Below are 23346 nucleotides of genomic sequence, written 5' to 3'. Positions count from 1 at the left end.
TAACTCAGAGACCCAACTCCGTTGTTGTTGCTCAGTTGCTCAGTCATGTCTGATTCTTTGTGACCCCATGGACAGCAGCACGCCAGGTTTCCCTGTTCTTCACTATCTCCTGGAGTTTGCTCAAACTCATGCCCATTGAGTTGGTGATGCCATCCAACCATTTCATCCTCTGTCACCCTCTTCCCTCCTGCCTTCAATCTTTCCCAGCATCAGGGTCTTTTCCAATGAGTTGGCTCTTTGCATCAAGTGGCCAATTCTAGTTCCATTATTTACTCCCAGGAACAGCTAACCCTCCTGCTCCCCTCCCACTGTCAGAGGGGACCCTCCAGTGATGGGGCAACCTCACTGTACCTCTTTGCAAGTGGAAGGGCCTCAGGGAATTGGAAAGGGGAGGGGCTCTCTGAGAGTGACAAGGGCCCCTGCATCTGTACAAGGATCTGTGAAGGTAAGGAAAGGAGACCCACTAGGGCCTCAAGGATGTGATGACTGTTCCCTCAATGCCTTCTGACAGCAAATAAGGAAGGAGACCTCTGTGGAGGTCTGCTCACAATTCACATCATTTACTCACTACTCACTGAGCCTCGTAAGGACTGGGCACCTTACTAGGCATGGGGTGGAAGGCCGATACAGTCCCTGCTCTTGTGGAGCTAACATTCTCCTGGAAAAGTCAGGAAACTAACCAGGTGAAAAGGAAGTGATGAATACGATGAACAAGGTGGTACAGGGTAGGATGTGGGGAGCAGGGAGATCTGATCCAGGAAAGTCAGGAAGCCTTCTTTGGAAGATACTCAACACAGTTGTACTAACCATCTACTGTGTGCCAGAGCCTGCAGGCTCTCAAGAAATAGCAATGAAGATAACTCAGTGCTTGGCCTCCGGGGGTTTACTATCTAATGGGAGGGAGAGACTCATCAAGTACAATGACCACAAAGGACATTAGCTCTAAGACCAGGTCAGCCCACTGAAAGAGACCCAGCCCAGTTTAAGAGCCTAAGACTGCTTCCCTGGTAAAGTGACCCAGTTCCTCAATCTATCCATCCATCCATCCATTCATCTATCCATCCATCCATCCGTTTGGTACCTATCCTTTGCCAGCATCAAGGGCTGCAAAGATGGCTCTGAGAAGGTCTGATGAGTGTGTATATGTGTGAAAGGCACACAGGGCAAAAGAGTTAGGCAGGTACTGGTGGCACTTGGGGGCCAATGAATCTTCCTGGGGCATGTCCCTCAACGTGCAGGAAAAATGAGCAACAGGCACAGAGCAGAAGACCTGGATTTGAAATGGCAGCTCTGGCACCTGCTACATGACTCTGAATAAGCCTCTGCTCCCTTATCTGAAGGGTGAGGATGGGAAGCTCTACCCACAGGGTCATGAGGATAAAATGAGGATGTGGATTTGAAGGCCTCTGGGAACCTGCCAAAAATGTGCCAGCAAGTGGTTGCTCTCTGGTGAGCTGCTGGTATGGACTTCACCCTCCAGGTAAAAAGGTGGGTGAGCACTGCTAGCATTGGAACTAGCTGGTCCTCTCCAGCTCTGCTATTTACTTCCTAGCGCTGCTTCAGACAAACATCAACCTTTCCAAGCACCAGTCTCATTTGCAAAAATAAGCACATCGCTATGTCTGCCATAAGGCCCCATGAATGTTGTCCCTGACACATGGCAAATGTTATGTTCATCTCTTTCCCTCCTGTCGTTCAACAGGTGGGCATGTACCTGGGGAAGTGACAAATCATTCAGGGGAAGGTGGCAGTATCTTCATTACTCTAAAAGGATCTCCAGCTTCATGTCAAGCATGATGGAAACCTGCCTTGGCTACACTCCGGGAGCTCCTCTTTCTCCCCAGAACCAGCCTTTAAGGCAAATAAAATCGTCAGCCACCCACTCACTCTGACAGCAGAGATTATGCCAGAATGTTACCTCCCAATCCCTAGCCCTCTTCTCTCCAGAGACACAACACTGTGTCATCCTCACTCCCACAGAATTCTGAAAGTCCACAGCCTTCATTTCACAAGAACAGTTCACATTTAGAAGGCTAAGCTGTTCCCTCAGCAAACATTTAAAGAGCATCTATCAAGAACTCATTAACAGATGCTTATCTATTAAGATGCTTTCAAATTGTGGTGCTCGAGAAGACTCTTGAGAGTCCCTTGGACTAGAAGGAGATCAAACCAGTCAATTCTAAAGGAAATCAACTCTGAATATTCATTAGAAGGACTGATGCTAAAGCTGAAGCTCCAATATTTTGGCCTCCTGATGGGAAGAGCTGACTCACTGGAAAAGACCCTGATGCTGGGAAAGATTGAAGGCAGAAGGAGAAGGGGTTGGCAGAGGATGAGACGGTTAGATAGCATCACTGACTCAATGGACGTGAATTTGAGCAAACTCGTGGGAAACAGTGAAGGACAGAGGAGCCTGGTGTGCTGCAGCCCATGGGGTCACAAAGAGTCAGTCACAACTTAGGGACTAAACAACACCACTAAGAGCTCAACCTTGCAAAATGCCCATAAAAAAGATGATACCCTGAAAGGTAATTCACACCAAGGTGTAAGTGACTTATAGCTGACCATCCGTAAAAGGGGTTTAGATGGGATGAGTAGAATGAGAAGGGAACCATGAGAATATTAAGTGTTTGATGTTTGTGTGAGGCCTGTCAAGGTGAGAAGGGCAAGGCACAGAAGGAGAAGCCTAAGAGAAGTTACTTTCCCTCCACCTCCCTCCTTCCACGTATTCAACCAATTACCCACCCATCTGCTTACCCATCCATCCCTCCATCTCTCTAAGTGAAGTCGGCTAGTCGTGTCCAACTCTTTATGACCCCATGGACTGTAACCTACCAGACTCCTCTGTCCATGGGATTTTTCAGGCAAGAGTATTGGGATGGGTTGCCATTTCCTTCTCCAGGGGATCTTCCCAACCGAGGGATCGAACCCAGGTCTCCTGCATTGCAGGCAGACGCTTTACTGTCTGAGCCACCAGGAAGTGTTCCATCTCTCTATCCAGGCTCTACTATGTGCTTAGCACTGTGCTAGTCCCTAGGAATCATACTGAACAAAACAACCCCCTGCCATCCTGGTGCTCCTGGTCTAGCCAGGAGACAGGCCCAGATGAAGAATATTTACTCTGACTCCTCTCTTCATCAGAAATTACTAACTGGCAAACCTCATGGAGTCCACGGTCTTATTTTGTTGGACTTACATTATATACTTTTGATTTTAAAACAGAGAATTCATTTATCAAGAATTCAGATTTCTGGCTTCCCCTGAAAATCAATAACTGAGCATCACGAGACCTGTATTTCCACGTGGCAAAAGCTGGCTGAGAGGACGGCAGCTGTTGCCTGCAGTTGGGGCATCGGTTCTCACGCCCAACAGTCCCCATGGCTCCCTGTTGTCTCTCTGCAGCCAGTGTCAAGTGGCAGAGGCATTTGTCATAGAGCCTGGGCCGCTGTCTTCCTTACAGAAGGGAAATATTTCTCTGTGCCTTTGCCTTTTCCTGGCACCTGCCCCTTCACTCACCGACCACCTTGCCTTCTGTGAGCAGCTGCACAAGCAACCCCTAATTTAACTCATTCCATTATGAAGATGGCAATTAGCTCAGTGAAAATCTTCAGGAAGCCCACACCACTGCCCTTCCTCCAAACTCAGGTTTGGAGGTCAGAAAAATGGATACAAAGCACCGTCCCCTCTCTTGCCATCACAGACAGCCTCCCTCCTGCTGAGGAAACATCCCATGCAGGCTTCCACAGGCCTCAGGAGGAAAGACATTCTGCAATGAGACTGATGTCTGCCCAGTGACCTGCCCCCCCCAGGGCAAGGCTGTAGCCAGACAGGTGAAGTCTGGAGGAACAGGAACAGCTATTGCTAAGAGAGCCCATGGCATCTGAGGGACTTCTCTGAAAGAGGAGGACCTAGGCAAGAAAATCACATTTTGAAGAATGAGGGAAGACTCAGAAGTTGGACAGTGGAATTATCCAGAAAAAGGCAGGGCAATGGCAGGAAAAATGACTAAGACATAAAAGCAGAGAGAGGAAAATGAAAAGTTTCAGGTCTGAGACTCCTTTAAGGGCTTGCAGGCTGGCCCCTTCAGAGTCTGGGTTCTTCTGCATTACTCCTCCCTGGCTGCCTGCCTAGTTGTATTGGAAGCTGCAGGTGATGGGGGCTCACTCCTCACTGGGCAGCCCGCGTGGTCTTCAGCTGATGTTCCCGTTACATACACTGAGCTGACACATCTCCCTCTTTGTCTGCTTTACCGGCCTCAGTTCTCCCAGTTGGGAACCACATGAAACCAGTCCTCTAGCCACGACGGTTTCTAAACTTGGCTCTTCATCATTTAAAAAATGTTTCCTGCACTCTCCTCTGGATATTCTGACTCAGTAGTTCTGGAAGAGCCTCTCAGTGTGGCCTGTCCCACACCCATTCTGACTTCTATTATCAGCACCTCCATCTGCACTTGTATTCATGAACCAAGCCTCTCTCTTGCACACAGTCTTGATGGGACTGTCCCCAAGTGTCCCCAGGACATGTTATGGAACCACCCAGGTTTGTTCTTGCCCAGGAATTTTATTTTTAAGCAGAGAGGCACAAAGCTTGGAAGACAATAGGAGCTGACTTCTCCAGAGAGGGTTCACAGGCTCCTGCCTCTTAGGTCCAGACAGAGCCTCTCCTAACCTCTCCAAAACTTGGGTCTTCTTGTTTTCTTTTCATTCTGTGAGTCTCCGGCATATGTTCCATAAACCCTCCATTTTGCCTAACTCAGCCAAAGTCATTTCTTTTTCTTGCAAACAAAGAACTCTATCTATACAGAAGGTGAAGAGCGGTACCTGATAATCTGAATGTCATTCTGACGGAAACAGTGCTTTGGGGACCGTGATCTCAGTTTATTGTCATTGCTTGATTGATGAAGGCACTGAAGCCTGGAGAGGACAGTGGCTCCTAGATTTCACAGCATCAGCAGGGAAGGGGGAACTGGGGAAGACACAGCGTCCATCAGACTCCTCCCCGTGCTACCTTCTGCTCTAAGACACTTCCCCCAGATTTCCTAGCCACACTCTCACAGGGTGAAGACTCTACCAGGGCAGGAGACAACTCTTCACTGTTTTCCCCTCCCTTCCCTCTCGCCGTGCAAGAGCAGGGGAGGAAGCGGCCGGGGCACAGAGCCTCTGGATTGGATGGCGGGGAGACCTCACGGAGAGAGGTCAGCACTTGAAAAATTCCTCAAGTCAAAGGGCTCGGGGCCTGGGTGCCACACAAGGCCCTCACTGTGTGCGGACATTGTCCCCCTGATAAAAGGGGCCGGGCCTGGGAAAGCGGCGCTGGTGTCCAGGAGACAGGCCAGGCTGCTGGGGAATGCCCAAGGCCCCTCCCGCCCCAGGCACCAAGGCGGAGGGAGGGGGAGTGGCAGGGGGGTGCCCAGATTGGGAGGACGAGCCCAGAAGCCCAGCGCCACCCCAGGTTGCAGGGGGTGGCTTGTGTGAATCCGTGAATGAAGGGAGTAAGAGGATGGCAAGACCCCTCTCACCAGGCCTTTCCTAGCTCCCTGCCCTCCACCTCTGGATTACCCCACAGGGAAGAGGCAGGGCTTGCCCTTATTTCAAGGAGAGTCTTAGGGGTGGGGGAAGAGGTGGGTCGGGGGAGACATAAGGATTTTGTTTCCTAGAGCCTAGTGTCTCGAACAGACAGGTGTGTATCCTGCCTTGAGCCCCCCTACCAACTCTAGGAGGAGGGGAACCAGCCCGGTCCCCGTCTTCCCATCTTCAGAGTAGAGAGTGTGCCAGCCCACCAGCACCCAGACACCCCTCCTCCAGGGCTTCTAGAACGCAGCCCTCAAGCACGTCCGGCTGAACTGAGAAACGTGCCAAGTGGCCTCCTCCCCACTGCCTGCCAGTGCCACTATGTTCACCAGCAGTTAGTATCACAATTAGCTGGTTGTTTGTTTTTTTTAACATTTTTATTTATTTGGCTGTGCAGGGTCTTAGCTGTAGCACACAGGATCTCCCGTCTTCCTTGTGGCATGTGGAGCTCTCGCTGCAGCATATGGGATCTTTAGCTGTGGCATGTGGGATCTAGTTCCCTGACCAGGGATTGAACCCAGGCCCCCTGCACTGGGAGTATGGAGTCTTAGCCACTGGACCACAGGGAAGTCCCTGCAATCAACTGTTAACACCATCACCATTTCAGTGCCTGTTATGACAGCTAAGCCCAATACCAGCCCCACTTGTGGCATCATCTCCACCTCTTACTGACCCTTCATGAGAGGTGCCACGATCCTGCCTTACAACTGAGGAATGTGAGGCCCAGAGGTCAGACTCCCCCAAGGTCTCATGAGTGAGAGAGAGGACGGGGGTCCAGGCAGTCTGCCTCGAGACTGTCCACTTGATTTTGTTCCTGCCCTGCTGGTGACTGAGACTGTTCAGTCCTCATCACAGGCCAGGAAAGCAGCTTCCTGAGAATGAGGTCAATAGAAGGGGTGGGAGGGCTGGTTTGGCTACCCAACCAGAATGCAAGGACGCACAAAGGCCAGCTTCTCACTGGGCCCATGTTAGCAGGGCTGGGCACTGCCTCTTGTTGCCACTCTCCGTAAGTAGGGTGGAAAGATAAACTAGCAGACATCTACTTAAAAATGAATTCCAGATAAACAACAAATAATTTTGTGGTACAAATCTATATATTGCAATGGGGTATGTTTATACTGATTCATTGTTTGTCTAATTATTAATTGGACATCCTTATTTTTACTGGCTAAAGCAACAAGGAACTCTACCCAAAAGCCTCTGCTGGTGATGCCAGCTCTCAATTTAATGCCCCCTTCCCACCCACTGCAACCATCCCCCGACAAGATGGCACAGTGGGAAGCAGAAAGTCCTGGCCACCCTGAGGCCAATTAGGCCACAGCAAGGCTTCAAGGGGCTGCCAAGACACCCTGAGCTCACGAGTGTCTGGATGGCTATAGGAACCCCCACTTCCCCTGGCACCTCAACATTCTGGCTGCCCAAAGGCACTGATGGAGAGGGTGCTCGAGGTGGGCACTTTCCTCTGAGGAGGAGGTCACTTGGCCACTGTGCTGTAACAGGGAGTCCTGCCCTTGGACATGAGCGTGTGTGGTATGTGCACTCACACAAGGCTCCAGAGCCCTCGGGCACAGCACACGAGGCCTGTGCTCAGGTGTGAGAGGGAAGGATGACAGGAGGACAGGGATGCCAGACTCGTCAGCTGGCCGGCCTGGGCCGGCTGCACACGCCACTGTGCCTGCTCTCATCCTGGGCTCGGAGCTTTAGTCCCCTTCTTCACACGAGGAGAACAGTACTAGTGCTCCACACAGTTGTTGAGAGGGTTAAATCAGAGAGTCCAGGAAAACCACTTAGCACAGTGTCTGGCCGTGCAAAGTGCACAGGTGCTTGTCCTGTGACAGTGAGGAGGACCTGACCGTACTCCCAAAGAGCTCGTGGTTTCTTCATTTGTGTGCTCACTCATTTCCAACCTAGACTTCTTAGCACCTACATCATGCCAAACACTGAAGCCCTGGGAAACAGTCAGCAGGAGGTAGGTCACCATCCGATATGCCTGCAAAGAAGTTACTCCTGGTAAAGTCCCAGCCTACCCCTCTCCTGTTTTGGTTTCTCAAGCAGTGCATGGTATGTCCGTGCCTTGCTTTCTTGTCTGTAAAATCCTTCCTAGGAAAATCAGAAAGTGTGACTGGCAGTGGTATACTGGCTAGCTCTCTAGGGAGACCTAAAAATCCTGGTTTGCAGCATTTGCCCATTTCCATGGTGTAAATGCTCTCATGGTGGCCAGTGTGACTTCCAGTTAGATTGAGCGGTGTGAGAAGGGAAAAAGGATTAAAGAATGCCACCACGGTCACTCTCAGCATCACTGTCACACCTTCATCCTTGCCATTACCTGTAATGTCACCTCCAAATCACTCATTCAATCAACAGATGTTTCCCAGCACCCACTATCTACCTGCCCTGTTCTAGGCTCTGGGACACAAAGACAGCAAGTAGGCATGGGTGGGTGGGTGGTAGTGGGGATACAAATTATCATACAACATAGCAACTCTCAGTGAATCCAGACATGCACAAGGTGCTCTAATTAGTATCATTAACCATCATATGGTAGGATGGGGCAGCCTCATAAACTCCAGGCTGAAAGGATAGTAGCTAAGGGGTGTTTAAAACTAAGAATCCCCTTTTCATTTCCTCCTCAACAAGTAAAAGAAAAAGGAAATTCTAGGGAAGGGTGGAGAATAAGAGGGAGGGTAACAATGGATCAACCCTGGACATTCACTGGAAGGACTGAAGCTCCAATACTTGGCCACCTGATGCAAAGAACTGACTCACTGGAAAAGACTCTGATGCTAGAAAAGATTGAAGGCAAAAGAAGAAGGGGGTGGCAGAGGATGAGATGCTTGGATGGCGTCACCGACTCAATGGACATGAGTTTGAGCACACTCCAGGAGATGGTAGAGGATAGGGAAGCCTGGTGTGCTGCAGTCCATGGAGTCACAAAGAGTCAGACACCACTGAGCGACTGAACAACAACAATAGATCATTGTTGAAAGAGAAGAGCAGCCATTCTGGGAACAAGGACCATGGGAAGCAAGAGGAGGGAGGGTTTCAGAGACCCCTGGAGGGAGGGGCTGGGGGCCCAGCCTCAGCTGCCTTATGCCCCCTTCACCCCAGGATCCCCCTCCCAAGCCCATCCAGGCTCCAGAGACCTTGAAGGTAAAACTGAGATCAAGAAGTACACCCAACCTTGTTATGAAGAACCCTTTTCTGGGTCATGATCAATGTTCTCATTTTGAAAAAAAAAAAAAAAAATCAAACCTTGGGTTCTAGTACATTCTGTGGCAATAATTTACACTGTAGATTACGGCTTTACAGTGTAAGGCAGCTCTACGAGATTGTTAAAACAAGTAGATGAATTTTTAAAATTATTGCTACAGAATGTACCAGAACCCTAGGTTTGATTTCTTCAAAATAAGAACATTGATCATGACCCCCAGAAAGATTCTTCATAACAAGGTTCGGTGTACTTCTTTGATCTCAGTTTTACCTTCAAGGTCTCTGGAGCCTGGATGGGCTTGGGGAGGAGGATGTGGGGGTGAAGGGGGCATACATACTGAAAAATAAACAGCCAAGACTTTATACACAGGTGAGTAAAACTGGGAAGCCCTCAACTGTATGCACTATATTGCTGACTCTTGCAGTAAGGTGAATTTCAGGCCCCATGATGCCCAATACAGGCTGTTCTGGTTGGAATGGTTTGGGACAATGACACATGCTAACTGAAAATATATTACACGGTGAGCTCCAGGGATACAAAAAGAGGAAGACACAGGCCTTGTTCTTGCAGAAGAGACAGCTACCTAAAGCCAAGTACAACACAGTGTGATGTGTGCTGTGGTGGCATGATGAAGTGTATTTTAAGTTATCAAAGGAGGAAGTTATTAGCACTGTTGGCAGGGTAGGTGTGTCAGGGAAGACTTCAGAGAAGAAGTGAAACTTGAGCAGGCTTTTGAGGATGAATGGAGATTGGCCCAGTGAACAACAACATAGGGAAAGGCATTCCAGGTAGCAGGGAACAGTAGGGGCTAAGGCAGAGGTGTGTTTGAAAACTACAAACCTTTGCTATTCCTGTGGAATAAGCAGCAAAGAGGACGCTGAGCTGGAGGCAGACCTAGAGGGAGGGCAGACATGCTTACACTCTGACTTGGGACTTGAGGGAAATGATGTACCACCTAATGGTTATAATAGGTGACACCTGATGGGACATGGGAGTGAACTTGCAAGATTGGATTTTGGAAAGAGGATACTTTGGTGGTAACATGAAAGGTATACAGGAGGCAAGGTCAAGACTAGAGGACTGACACCAGTCAAAGCGCTGGAAAATTGGCAAGAGAATGAGTGGAGAGGGCCGAAGAAAAATGAGCCTGAAATCCATTTGTTGTATTTCTCCTTTCCCTTGTGGTTCTCAAACCTGACTGATCACCCATCATCCCAGAGGACAGTGCCAGCTTGAGTTCAGAGGGACTCCTGACCCAGATCTTATTGGCAGGTGAGTCTGGTCCAAAGCTCCCCAACCTCCCTGATGTAGCCAGGCTGACCTCTGGGGCAACCCCAAAAGGTCGTGGGATCTCAAAATGCTCTGCCATTAGTCCCCCTTTCCAGTAAAGGCGGCTTTGGGATCCTGTGTGTCTCCGCAGAAGATGGACAGTCCTCCTCTCCCTCGCTTCCCCCTGGCCACTGGCCAGGTATCATTCATCCCTGGGAGGCCCAGGCTGGTTCTGAGAGTCTGCAAGCTGGCCTCTGTCAGGAAGCAAGAGGGGGAGGTTCCTGTAACTCTCTCACCCTCTAGGAAACCTGATTCTGCAGCAGGGTCCTGGACCAGGAAAGGGGTGACAGAGAGAAGGAACCAAGGCTGACAAGGGAGAAAAGGGAGCAACATTGTTCCTAATGGGTTCATGCTCAGTCCAGACGGGCATCATCTCCCCCTCTCATTACCATCTCAAAGGAGAAAGAAAGGGACTGTGTGAGCGGGCTTCTCCCTCTTCAACAGCTTCTTCCTCTCAGGAGACAGTCTGCACAATGAAGGAGGCGCTGGGCAGGGGGCTGACCCAGAGGCAGCCGGACTCTGCCAAAACTAGCCAGGGACAGTGGGGCTAGCCCGCCACCTGCTGGCCGCTCCTGGTATGGGAGGACGACAGGTATCCTTCCGGAACTTGGCAGGGAAGAAATCGGGGTTCTAAGGCAGCCAGCAAAGGTTCTCAAGTTCTTAAAGAATCTAAGATGAGTTCTGTATGAGAAGCTGTCATGTGTGGGTTGGAAGTCTCTGTCACAAACATCCAATGAATGCACAGCTAACTCCCAGGTGACATTATAATGAGGCTCAGTTTCTCACTGTTCCACTTTCAACCCTCTGAGAGGCAAGAAAAGTGGACTGCTGTTCTCAATCCCTAATTAACCTGTGGGCACATGAAGCATGATTGAAACAGACCGGAAGAAATTCCTCTAGCCAAAAACTGTGTCCCCCACCAGGGTGCACAGACTAAAATTCACACACTGGTCACTCCTGTGGATTAGAGAGATTGAAGACCAAAGTCAAAATTCAAATGTTACTCGGCTAAGGTAATTTATGGCATTTCAGCGTCATTAGCTGTGCGCCTACATTAAACTACACACCATATGGGCACTGGGTTGGGGGCAGACAGAGATTAATTAGTAAGACTCAACTTTATCACCTGAGAGCTAGTAGGGAAGATTGACCATTAGAAAACCATAGCACAGCGGGGTAAATCCTAATCTATTCTGCCTAATATTGGGCATAAAGAAATTAAATAAGTATGCCTATGAGGTTGCAGTCAAGATGATTAATATTGCACAAAAGGTCACAATAGTCTGCAATAATAATATGCACTTAAATAGCACTTACTGTCTACTAGACACTTCCTAAACACTTTTATAGTAATTCAGATTTCAAGCGTACTTACATATATTAACTCTACAGGTAGGTACTATTTTACCATTTAGATGCAGTAACTTTAAAAGGTCATATAGCTATTATGGGGTAGAGATTTAATGCAGATAGTTCTGAAGTCTGAATCCTTAACCACTTCACCTTGCTGCCATTTATTAGCTCAGGATCCATACAAAAAGTAAAGCTTTTGACAAATACCGCTTCCCAAGACCATATTATGGCAAACCTTGACTGAACCAGAGATGGTGCAGTCAACAGAGAACACTCAAAATCAAGGTCAAGTTGGGTTAAAGAGAAACAGAGGACTGCAAAAGCCATGTAGGCATTCTGATTACCAGGCAGATAGGCAGCAGGACTGCACAGGCAGGGGTGAGTGAAATCAACACCTCTGCAGAAATCAACCCCTTGGCTCAGAATCTAAATATGATGCTCTGCATAACTTCACAGGCAGAGATGAACAATGCTTCATGTAAGACCCTTCAAGCATCACTGAAAACAACTCAGAATAGATCAGAACAGAGGCCAGGCACCCGACCATCCTGGTTAAGATGAAGTGATTCCATAGCAGGAAAATAAAAGGCGAAAGTCTGAACCTACTGAACATGCTTTAATGTTGACTGCATTGAATATGTTATAAACTATAATTACCTCCCACTCCAAAGTACAGGCTCAACCATTCCCAGCCTGAGTTCACTTTTCAAGGAATGAAGGTGAGCACACACATCCATGTTAGAATAAGAGAGCACTGGCATGCTCAGTGAACTGAATATATTAACTGCTTCATGTAATACATGCTTACTGGATGCTGACTCTGTGCCTACTCTATGGTGGCTTTTGGAGACACACACAGGAAACCTTGCCCTCCAGCCCCCGTGGCCATCCATGGGTCCATTGCCAGAACTGCCCTAAATGGGGTGCCTCCGGGTCTCCATATTTAGGTTTACTTCCTGGACTGCAAATTCTATGTCTCCAACTGGACTGATAATATGTATCTTCTCTAGCAAAAATTCCAAAGAGAGACCTCTTTTCCACCTGCATTCAGCTTCCTGTGTGCAGGGCCTGTTCATTACTCATTTGAGTACCTAAGGCTGTTATGAGAGCTGACTCACTGGAAAAGTCGCTGATGCTGGGAAAGATTGAGGGCGGGAGAAGGGGATGACAGAGGATGAGATGGCTGGATGGCATCACCGTTGTGATGGACGTGGGTTTGGGTGGACTCCGGGAGTTGGTGATGGACAGGGGTTGTGGCGTGCTGTGGTTCATGGGGTCGCAAAGAGTCGGATATGACTGAGCAACTGAACTGAACTGAAGGCTGTTATTTGCACTCGATCAGTGCTCAGTAACTACCTGTGGAACTACTGCTACAATGACCTTGACACATGTGTCCAGTCTCTGCCCCCCAGCCAGGATGCTTCCCGTCTATCAGGATGGGGCACACCTGGGAAGAGACTGGAAGGGATATCATTTCTGCCCACCTTTGCTGTCCTGTTAAGACAGGTTCTGGAACCAGACTGCCAGTCAATGGAAGAGTAGGAATGCAAACTCAGGTACTCTGGTCCCTTGAGATTAAGGACTGTGGACTTTTGTTGATTTCTTTTACCCTCATGGCAACCTCACTCAATGAGGGAGCATGGCTGAAGCTCAAAGAGGTTAAGCGACTTACCACAGTTATTTCAGATTTTTTAACGTTTTCTATTATTAGGAAAGTAATACAGTACATATACCATATATTATATAAAACTTCCTATGGGCCCTGGGCAGTAGCCCATATCAAATGTATTAAGAAGTTTTCAGCAAATCATATGAACAAGCACAGTGAGTGGTACAATGAAGACTATTACAGTCTAACTTTCCTTCAGATCACGCTTTGCTAGCAAATGGGCTATAAAATATTTTCTAGTGAGCTTTTTGGGTTTTGGATTTGCAAGTGAGAGACTGCAGACCTTAAATATAAAGCCCTTTGGACAGAGTGTGGCACAAAGTAGCTGCTGTGGTGCCTGGCATTAATGTCCTTCCCTCCTGCCAGTCTCTGATACCACAGAGTCTCGCACAGCTCTTCCCCTCTCTCTTCCTCAAGAGTGAGATAAGCCCCGTCTCCTCTCCTGCCCCTATGTGAGGGCAACTGCAGATTGCTGCTTACCAGTCTGTGTGGGCATCGTCGATCACCAGCAGGATCCTGGGCCTCTGAACAACAGGCGTGGAGGGACCCGGAGGCTCCATCAGCCCCGAGGGGGCCTGTGAGGTCTGCTTCATGGCACTGGAGAAGGAGCTAAAAAGGCTGGATCCTGGAGAGGAGAAGGAGGCTGCCAGGGGCTGAGGGTGCCTCCTCTCCATGGCGGGGGATACAGGTGAGCTGGTGGAGCTGTCTGGGCGCTGCAGGTCCGTCATGTAGCCGTTAGGCAGGTTGGCCACAAAGCTGCTGTCAGAGAGGCGCCGCCGGAGGAAATTCATGGCTGTGATAGACGAGATGGCTTGTTCCCACTCGGGCTGTCTAGGTGAGGCCCAGAATACAGGCTGCCAGGGACAGGGAGTGGTAGGGTCTTGGGCCAAAAGAGCCAAGGGAGTCCCACACAAGTCAGCTACAGCGGTCTTTTTTTTCACCTGTGGAAACAGGCCAAGAAATACATTAGTGGAAACGACCTCAGCCTCTTAAGAGCAAACCAATAAAGCCCGTTCTTGCCCTGCTCCTGGGGACAGTGCAAAGTAGGACATCTTTTTGGCAAGGAATTTGGCAACATCTAATTAGAGCACACCCTTTTAACCTACAATTTCCATTTTCTGGAATTCTACCCCAAGAAAGCAATCCGAGTTACAGAAAAAGCCTCTTGGACAAATGTATTTATCACAGCATTATTTACACTAGCAGAATACTGGAAAGTCTTCCAACGTTCAACCACAGGATAACAAATATGTAAACTACAGCACATCCAGCGGAACCTTTTGTGGCTATTAAAAAGAAGTACTTAAAAAGGGATTTTAGTCATGCAGAAAAAATTTCATGTTTTAATTTAAAAGATCGTGATATAAGATTATAGATACAGAATGACTACAACCACATAAAAGTTGAAATAACAAAACTTGGGAAAGAAAAAGACATCAGGATGTTAACAGTGACTATATCTGCATCACCAGACTACACGGGCTTTTGTTTTTTCCAGTTACCTGTATTTTCCACATTTTCTAGAATATATACAGCTGCGAACTGAATTGTGTCCTTCAAATCCGTATGTTGAAGCCCTCACCAGTAACATGCTGGTATCTGGAGATGGGTTCTTTTGGAGGTAATGGGGTTAGACGAGGCCATGAGGGTGGTGCTCTCGTGAGAGCATTAATGTCCTCATAAAAAAAGACAAGAGGGAGTTTGCTATTCCTCGGCCATGTGAGGACACACGGGGAGGCAGCCGTCTGCAAGCCAGGGAGACAGCTCTCACCAGAAACCATCCATTCTGGCACCCTGACCTCAGACTGCCAGCCTCTGGAACTGTGAGAAAACAAATTTCTGTTGTTTAAGCCAGTCTGTGAAATTTTGTCAGGACAGCCCAGCAGGTTACTAAACAAATGAAGTCCTTTTCCAAACAGAGCAAAATAAGTTTTAAAAAACCAAATTATTCATTTAAGATCAAAATTTCTCACTGAGAAAAATGGTTTCAATCATGCAATTCGACCCCACCTATATTTTATTTTTTTAAGATTATTTTATGTTTTTGCTGAGGTAAAATTTACTTAGAGATGCACAGCCTGTAAGTGTACAGCTCGTGGAGTTTTGATATATGTATATGCTGGCATAAGATTTTTTATACTCCGGTCACCTCAGGAAGTTGTCCTGTGTCCCTTTCTAGCAATCCATGTGTCCTCATGGATAAAGGCTTTGCTGATGTCTATCATCGTATGTTAATTTTACCTATTCCTGAACTTTATATAAATGTGATTGTGTTTTATTCCTTTCTGCGTGGCTTCTTTCCCTCAACATAATGGTTTCAAGACTCAGCTATGTTGTATGTAACAAGTCACTCTTTTATCGCTGAGTAGTGTTCTGCTAGATGAATAACTACAAATTGTTACTACATTCTCTTTTTGAGGGATGTCTGAAATGTTTTCAGTTTGGGGTGGGAATTCTGAATAGAATTGCTCTAAGGATGTTCTATTTAAGTAATTTTGTGGAGAGAGAAACAAAGAAAGGGGAAAGAGCAGGGTGAAGAGACAGAGAGAGAGACTGGTTGAGGGACTGACTTTTTCTTTGGGAAAATATCTAGAAGTTAATTTGTTAGGTCATGGGCAGGCATATGTTTTTGCTTTTTAAGAAACTGTCCAAAACCCTCCCATAGTGGTTGGGACAGTTGCCTTATAGTCTTAGTTGGCTTAGAGTTTTTATCACGAATGGATGTTGAATTTGTGAAGTGATTTTCTAGATTAATTAAGATGATTGTGGCTCAGATCTGAGCTCCTTATGGCAAATTCAGGTTTAAATTGAAGAAAGTAGGGAAAACCACTAGCCCATTCAGGTATGACCTAAAATCAAATCCCTTATGATTGTACAGTGGAGGTGACAAATAGATTCAAGTATCAGATCTGGTAGACAGGGTGCCTGAAGAACTATGGATGGAGGTTCATCACACTGTACAGGAGGCAGTGACCAAAACCATCCCAAAGAAAAAGAAACGCAAAACGGCAAAGTGGTTGTCTGAGGAGTCCTTACAAATAGCTGAGGAAAGAAGAGAAGCCAAAGGCAAGGGACAAAAGGAAAGATGTACCCAACTAAATGCAGAGTTTCAGCGAGCAGCAAGAAGAGATAAGAAGGCATTCTTCTATGAACACCACAAAGAAGTAGAGGAAGACAATATAATGGGAAAGCCTAGAGATGTCTTCAAGAAAATTGGAGATACCAAGGGAACATTTTATGCAAGGACAGGATGATAAAGGACCGAAGCAGTAAAGACCTAACAGAAGCAGAAGAGATTAAGAAGAGTTGGCAAGAATACACAGAAGAACTATACAAAGAAGTCTTAATGACCCAGATGACCATGACGGTGTGGTCATATCTAGAACTAGATATCCTGGAGTGCGAGGTCAAGTGGGCTTTAGGAAGCATCACTACAAACAAAGCTAGAGGAAGTGATGGAATTCCAGCTGAGTTATTTCAAACCCTAAAAAATGATGTTAAAATGCTGTAGTCAATATGCCAGCAAATTTGGAAAACTGAGCAGTGGCCACAGAACTGGAAAAGGTCAGTTTTCATTCCAATCCCAAAGAAGGGCTGTGCCAAAAAATGTTCAAACTACTGTATAATTGTGCTCATTTCTCATACTAGTAAAGTTATGCTCAAAGTCCTTCAAGCTAGGCTTCAACAGTATGTAAACTCAGAACTTCCAGATATACAAGCTGGATTTAGAAAAGGCAGAGGAACCAGAGATCAAATTCCCAACATTTGTTGGATCATAGAGAAAGCAAGGAAATTCCAGAAAAAAACATCTACTTCTGCTTCATTGACCGTGTGGATCACAACAAACTGTGGAAAATTCTTAAACCAGACCACTTTACCTGTCTCCTAAGAAACCTGTATGCAGGTTAAGAAGCAACAATTAGAACAGAACATGGAACAATGGATTGGTTCAAAATTGGGAAAGGAGTAATACAAGATTGTAAATTGTCACTCTGTTTAACTTATATGCAGAGTACATCATGCGAAATGCTGGGCTGAATGAATCACAAACTGGAATCAAGACTGCTAGGGGAACATCAACAACCTCAAATATGCAGATGATACCACTCTTATGGCAGAAAGTGAAGAGGAACTAAAGAGCATCGAAAGAAGTCGCTCAGTCGTGTCCGACTCTTTTGCCATCCCATTGACTATAGCCTACCAGGCTTCTCTGTCCATGGGATTTTCCAGGCAAGAGTACTGGAATGGGGTGCCATTTCCTTCTTCAGGGGATCTTCCTGACCCAGGGATCGAACCCAGGTCTCCTGCATTGCAGGCAGACGCTTTACCCTCTGAGCCACCAGGGAAGAACATCTGGATGAAGGTAAAAGAGGAGAGTGAAAAAGCTGGCTTAAAACTCAACATTCAAAAAACAAAGATCACAGCATCTGACCCCATCACTTCACAGCAAATAGAAGGAGAAAAAGTGGAAACAGTGACAGATTTTATTTTCTTGGCTCCAAAATCACTGCTGATGGTGACTGCGGCCATAAAATTAAAAGACACTTGCTCCTTGGAAGCAAAGTTATGAAAAACCTAGACAGAATATTAAAAAGCAGAGACTTCACTTTGCCAACAAAGGTCTGGATAGTCAAAGCTGTGGTTTTTCCAGTAGTCATGTATGGATGTGAGAGTTGGACCATAAAGAAGGCTGAGTGGCGAAGAACTGATACTTTCAAACTGTGGTGCTGAAGAAGACTCTTGAGAGTCCCCTGGACAGCAAGGAGATCAAACCAGTCAACTCTAAAGAAAAGTCAATCCTGAATATTCACAGAAAGGACTGATGCTGAAGCTCCAATACTTTGGCCACCTGATGGGAAGAGCTGACTCATTAGAAAAAACCTTGATGCTGGCAAAGACTGAAGGCAAAAGGAGAAAAAAGCGGCAGAGAATGACATAAACAGTTAGATAGCATCACTGACTCAATGGACATGAATTTGAGCAAACTCTGGGACATAGTGAAGAGAAGGGGAGCCTGGCATGCTGCAGTCCATGGGGTCACAAAAAGTCAAACACGACTTAGCAACTGAACAACAAGGTTTTTAAAAATCATGTATTTGCTTAATGTGGTGAGTTACATTAATTGATTTTCAAATGCTAAACCAATCTTTCATTCCTAGGATAAATCCCACTTAGTCATAGTGAATTACCCTCTTTATATAATGCTGGATTCAAGCCAAGAATATTTTGTTGAAGATTTTTTACGTCCGTATTCATGAGAAATCTGGTCTGTGATTTTCTTTTTTGTCAATGTCTTTGCCAGGTTTTGGTGCCAGCATAATGCTGACCTTACACAATATATTCTGAAGTGTCCCTACCTTTTTAATTTTCTGAAAGTTTGTGTAATATTGGGGTTCTTTTCCCCCTTAATTTATTGACAGAATTCAACAGTGAAGCCATCTGGGGCTGATTTTTTTGTTGTTGTTGGAAAGGTTTTAACAATTACCTCAAATGCTTTTATAAATCTATTCATATTCTCTGTTTCTTATTATTTCAATATTGGCAATATATGATTTCAAACAATTGGTCCATTTCATTTTAATTGTATAATTTATTGGCATAAAGTTGTTCATAGCATTTAACATTTCATTTTCTGCAAGATCTGTAGTAATTTTCCCTGATATTCCTGATACTAGTCATTTGCTTTTTCTCTTTTTGATTAATCTGTGTTAAGAATTTATATATTTCATTAATCTTTTAAAGAAACAACTTGCAGCTTTTTATATTTTCTCTATTATTTGTTTTCTATTTCACCTATATCTGCTTTTCATTACTTCCTCTCTTCTTACTTTGGGTTTACGATTTTTAATTTCCTCTTTTTTCTACATTCTTAAGATGTAAATATACCATTAATTTTAAACATTTCTTCTTTTTAATACAAGCAGTTAAAGCAATGTTATTTCCCTCCATGCACCACTTTAGCTGAATCCAGAAATCTGACATGTTATATTTACATTATCATTCAATTAAAATTATTTCTTTCTAATTGTTTTTGATCTATGTGTTATTTAAACATATCTTTAACTTTCAAACTCCAGTGCTTTTTCAGATATTGTAATGTTATTGCTTTTAATATGATTCATTCATGATTAATGAACATAGTCTATAGGGGTTTAATCCTTCAACATCTTTGACATCCACTCAGATTAATATTATGGCTCACCATGGTCTATCTTGATGAATGCTTCATTTTCACTTGAAAAGAACATGTATTCTGTAGCCGCTGGGTACAACATTCTATAAACATCAATTAAGACTGTTGTTAAGTCAAGTTCCCCTGGAAACTGACTCTGCCAGGATGATTTGGAAGCAGAAAGTTTACTGGAGTGTGTTTCCATGATTAACAACTGCAAGCATGACAAGCACAAATGGGCAGAAGGAGGGGTTGAACTGGAATACAGTTTTCACAGAGGCCTCAGCTGATCTTATTGGGAGCATGGATTGGGAGACATCTCCTTAGATTTCCTCATTTTCTAGACACTCTGATAGCCTGTATTCTGCATGTGTGCTTGCTAAGCTGCTTCAGGCCCATCCAAATCTTTGAGACCCTGTGGACTATAGCCCGCCAGGTTCCTCCGTCCATGGGATTTCCCAGGCAAGAATACTGGAGGGGTTACCAGGCCCTCGTCCAGGGGATCTTTCTGACCCAGGGATAGACCCATGTCTCCTACATCTCCTCACTGGCAAGCAGGTTCTTTACCACTAGCTCCACCTGGGAAGCCCCAGACTCTGCCTGCTTCCTGTCAAATCAATAAAACTGCAGCTTCCTGCTCTGGTTCTAGCTTCTCCCTGCCATATAGACTGGGGAGTGCTTTACAGAGAAGAGCCACATCAATGTGAATCTCACTTAGTGGGGGAAGGTGCCTTTTTTCAAGGGTTAAATCTCCTCCAGATCCCACCTACTTTTTATTTCTCTCCAAAAATCTCAGATTCTTTCAAATACTTTATCCAAAATTTATAACTATCATCTGTGACAGGGTTAGTCCAACACAAGCTACTGAGCAATTATTGGATCTGAACATCTTCCATCTTTCAAATACTGGATAGAAAAGTTTACAAACAGAGATGAAGGGACCTTAGAGATTATTTAACAATCTCTTCTTTAGGAACTCTGGTCAACCTTACACTGGCAGGAATTCACCACCTTTAGAAGCATTATGTTTTTTGACCAACTCCAGTGTTCATTAAAGACTCATTCTGTAATTTCTGTCACTGCAGGCCCTGGGGGAGCTTATAATCTGGTAAAGGGAGGCAGATAATGAACAAAAACTCATGGCCTGGGGCAATACACAGAGTGCTGTTATAGAGATTAACAGAGAAGGCCTCTCTGAGAGGTGACCTTTAAGCCGAGATGTAAGGATAAAGGGTAAGGGAAGTACATATGCAAAGGCCCTGAGGTAGGAAAGTATTAGGCACATCTGATGAACAGAAGGAAGGCCAGCTTAATCAGAAAATAAGAAGAAGATTTTTATAAGAAAATGTTTAGAGAACTAGAAAGGAGCCAGATCATGAAGGGCCATCTTGAAAATAATTCTGATTTTATTCCAAGGGTGAAAAGTAAACCACTGGATGATTATAAGCAAGAGACACACATAATCTCATCTACCTGGCCACTGTGTGGAGAACAGACTGAAGAGCACATATATGGATGCAGCAGCCAAGTTAGGAGCTTGTTAAAATCACTTAGGTCCTTAGGTATAAAAGAAGAGAGTTGGATTACATGATTTGCAAGGTGTCTTCCTGTTTTGTGAGTCACTGATTTCCTGTGCCACTAGACACTGGATATCTCTTCAGTGACAAACTTAATTTGATGGTGGGACCAGGTGGGAGTGAGGGAGATTCTGGAAGGAAAGAAATTGGAACAAAAGGTCAGAAGACCCTGGGATAAAATCTTTCTGGGATAGAATTCAGGAGAGGCCAAGTGAGGGCTCAGCCCCACGCTATGCCTCCACTGGCCACTAGAGGGCAAGAGTGACCACATGTGCTTAGTTGTTCAGCCCTGTCCGACTCTGTGACCCCATGGACTGCAGCTTCTGTCCATGGGGATTCTTCAGGCAAGAATACTAGAGTGGGTTGCCACGCCCTCCTCCAGGGGATCTTCCCAACCCAGGGATCGAACCCAGGTCTCCCACATTGCAGACGGGTTCTGTACTGTCTGAGCCACCAGGGAAGCACACCAGACAGAAAAATAAAACATGTCATAAAGCAACATATTCAAAACTGGGACAGGAGTACATCAAGGCTTTATATTGTCACCCTGCTTATTTAACTTATCTGCAGAGTACACCATGTGAAAACAGTGGGCTGGATGAAACTCAAGCTGGAATCAAGACTGACAGGAGAAACATCAATAACCTCAGATATGCAGATGACACCATCCTTATGGCAGAAAGTGAAGAGGAACTAAAAAGCCTCTTGATGAAGGTGAAAGAGGAGAGTGAAAAATCTGGCTTAAAACTCAACATTTAAAAAATGAAGATCATAGCATCTGGTCCCATCACTTCGTGGCAAATAGATGGTGGGAAAAATGGAAACAGTGACAGACTTTTATTTTCTTGGGCTCCAAATTCACTGTGAACAGTGACTGCAGCCATGAAATTAAAAGAGGCTTGCTCCTTGGAAGAAAAGCTATGACAAACCTAGACAGCATACTAAAAAGCAGAGACATCACTTTGCTGACAAAGGTCTGTAGAGTCAAAGCTATGGCTTTTCCAGTAGTCATGTACGGATGTGAGAGTCTGACCATAAAGAAAGTTGAGTGCCAAAGAACTGATGCTTTCAAACTGTGGTGCTGGAAAAGACTCTTGAGAGTCCCTTGGATTGCAAGGAGATCAAACCAGTCAATTTTAAAGGAAATTAACTCTGAATATTCACTGGAAGGACTGATGCTAAAGCCGAAACTCCAATACTGTGGCACCTGATGCAAAGAACTGACTCATTAGAAAAGATCCTGATGCTGGGAAAGATTGAAGGCGGGAGGAGAAGGGGAGGACAGAGGACAAGATGGTTGGATGCCATTACCAATTCAATGGACGTGAGTTTGAACAAGCTTCTGGAGTTGGTGATGGACAGGGAAGCCTAGTGTGCTGCAGCTTATGGAGTCACAAAGAGTCAGACACGACTGAGTGACTGAACAACAACAACAATATCAAGCAACTTTGCAGGCTTACTTCTTGGAGACTGTAGCTGGTGGGAAGACTTTTCTGTGAAGGTTTTAAAAGCTTGGAGACTTCTCACTTGTTAATGGAGCCACACAACAGAAATACGGTATAAATCATATGGCTGCAGGTTTTGCATCAAAGCATAAACAACTCCATAGAGGGAGAACTGCCCCATTGCAGCACCAGCTACTGATTATGAAGATAAGCAACTGATCATGAACTGTTCAGGAGAGTGGACATCTCTGCACCGGTGTCTCACTGACTCAGACACCCAGACTCATTTCTGTGCTCATTCTCAGATGATTTTTGGTACCTGGCCTCCCTTCCTCCCAGAAGTACCACTAACCATCGACTCACTTTGGCCAGAACTTGAATCTCACCTTTTGCTCCTCCTTATGCCTCAGCAGTTTCAGCCACTCAGTCACCGGGTCCTGTCAATTCTGTCCCCCCAAACATCTTTAATATTGTCTCCTCCCCTCCATCAATACTATCACTGTTTCACAGACTAAGGTAAAAAATGGACCAATGACCTTAACAGAGACCTCACCAAAGATACACAGATGGCAAATCAGCTCACAAAAGGATGCCCCAAATCAACAGTTGGCAGGGAAATGAAAATTAAAATAACAATGAGATACCATTACACACCTATGAGAATAGCCCAAATCTGGAACACCGGCAACAGCTGAGGCTGACGAGGATGTGGAGCGTCAAGAACCCTCACTTGTGGCCAGTGAGAAGGCGTGGTAACACTGACTCTGGAAGCAAGTCTGGTTATTTCTTATAGAACTTAATAAACTCCTACCATACTATCCAGCAATCATGCTCCTTGGTATTTAGCCAAAGGAGCTAAAAAATGTATGTCCACACACAAAAATAATCTGCACAAGGATGTTTACACCACGATGCTTATTCATAATTGCACAAACTTCAGAAGAAATCAAATGTTCTTCAGAAGTGATAAATAGACCGTGGTACATCCAGGCAAGTGAATATTTAGTACTAGGAAGAAAC

The 23346-nt window shown here is 45.7% G+C and overlaps 1 protein-coding gene across 1 annotated transcript in view; it reads right to left on the bottom strand.

Annotated features, from left to right (window-relative positions):
* Positions 1-23346, bottom strand: part of SYN3 (synapsin III) — a 499918-nt gene that overhangs the window by 450980 nt on the left and 25592 nt on the right. Inside the window, exon 2 of the mRNA XM_070370203.1 lies at positions 13613-14073. Within this exon, the coding sequence (XP_070226304.1) occupies positions 13613-13923 (311 nt within the window). The 5' untranslated portion in view covers positions 13924-14073. The remainder of the gene's footprint in view (positions 1-13612; positions 14074-23346) is intronic.

The sequence above is a fragment of the Bos mutus genome, chromosome 5 (genome assembly GCF_027580195.1).
Source record: "Bos mutus isolate GX-2022 chromosome 5, NWIPB_WYAK_1.1, whole genome shotgun sequence".
Lineage (NCBI taxonomy): Eukaryota > Metazoa > Chordata > Mammalia > Artiodactyla > Bovidae > Bos > Bos mutus.
Note: the sequence above shows the minus strand (reverse complement) of the source record. Positions and strands in the feature narration are given on the sequence as shown.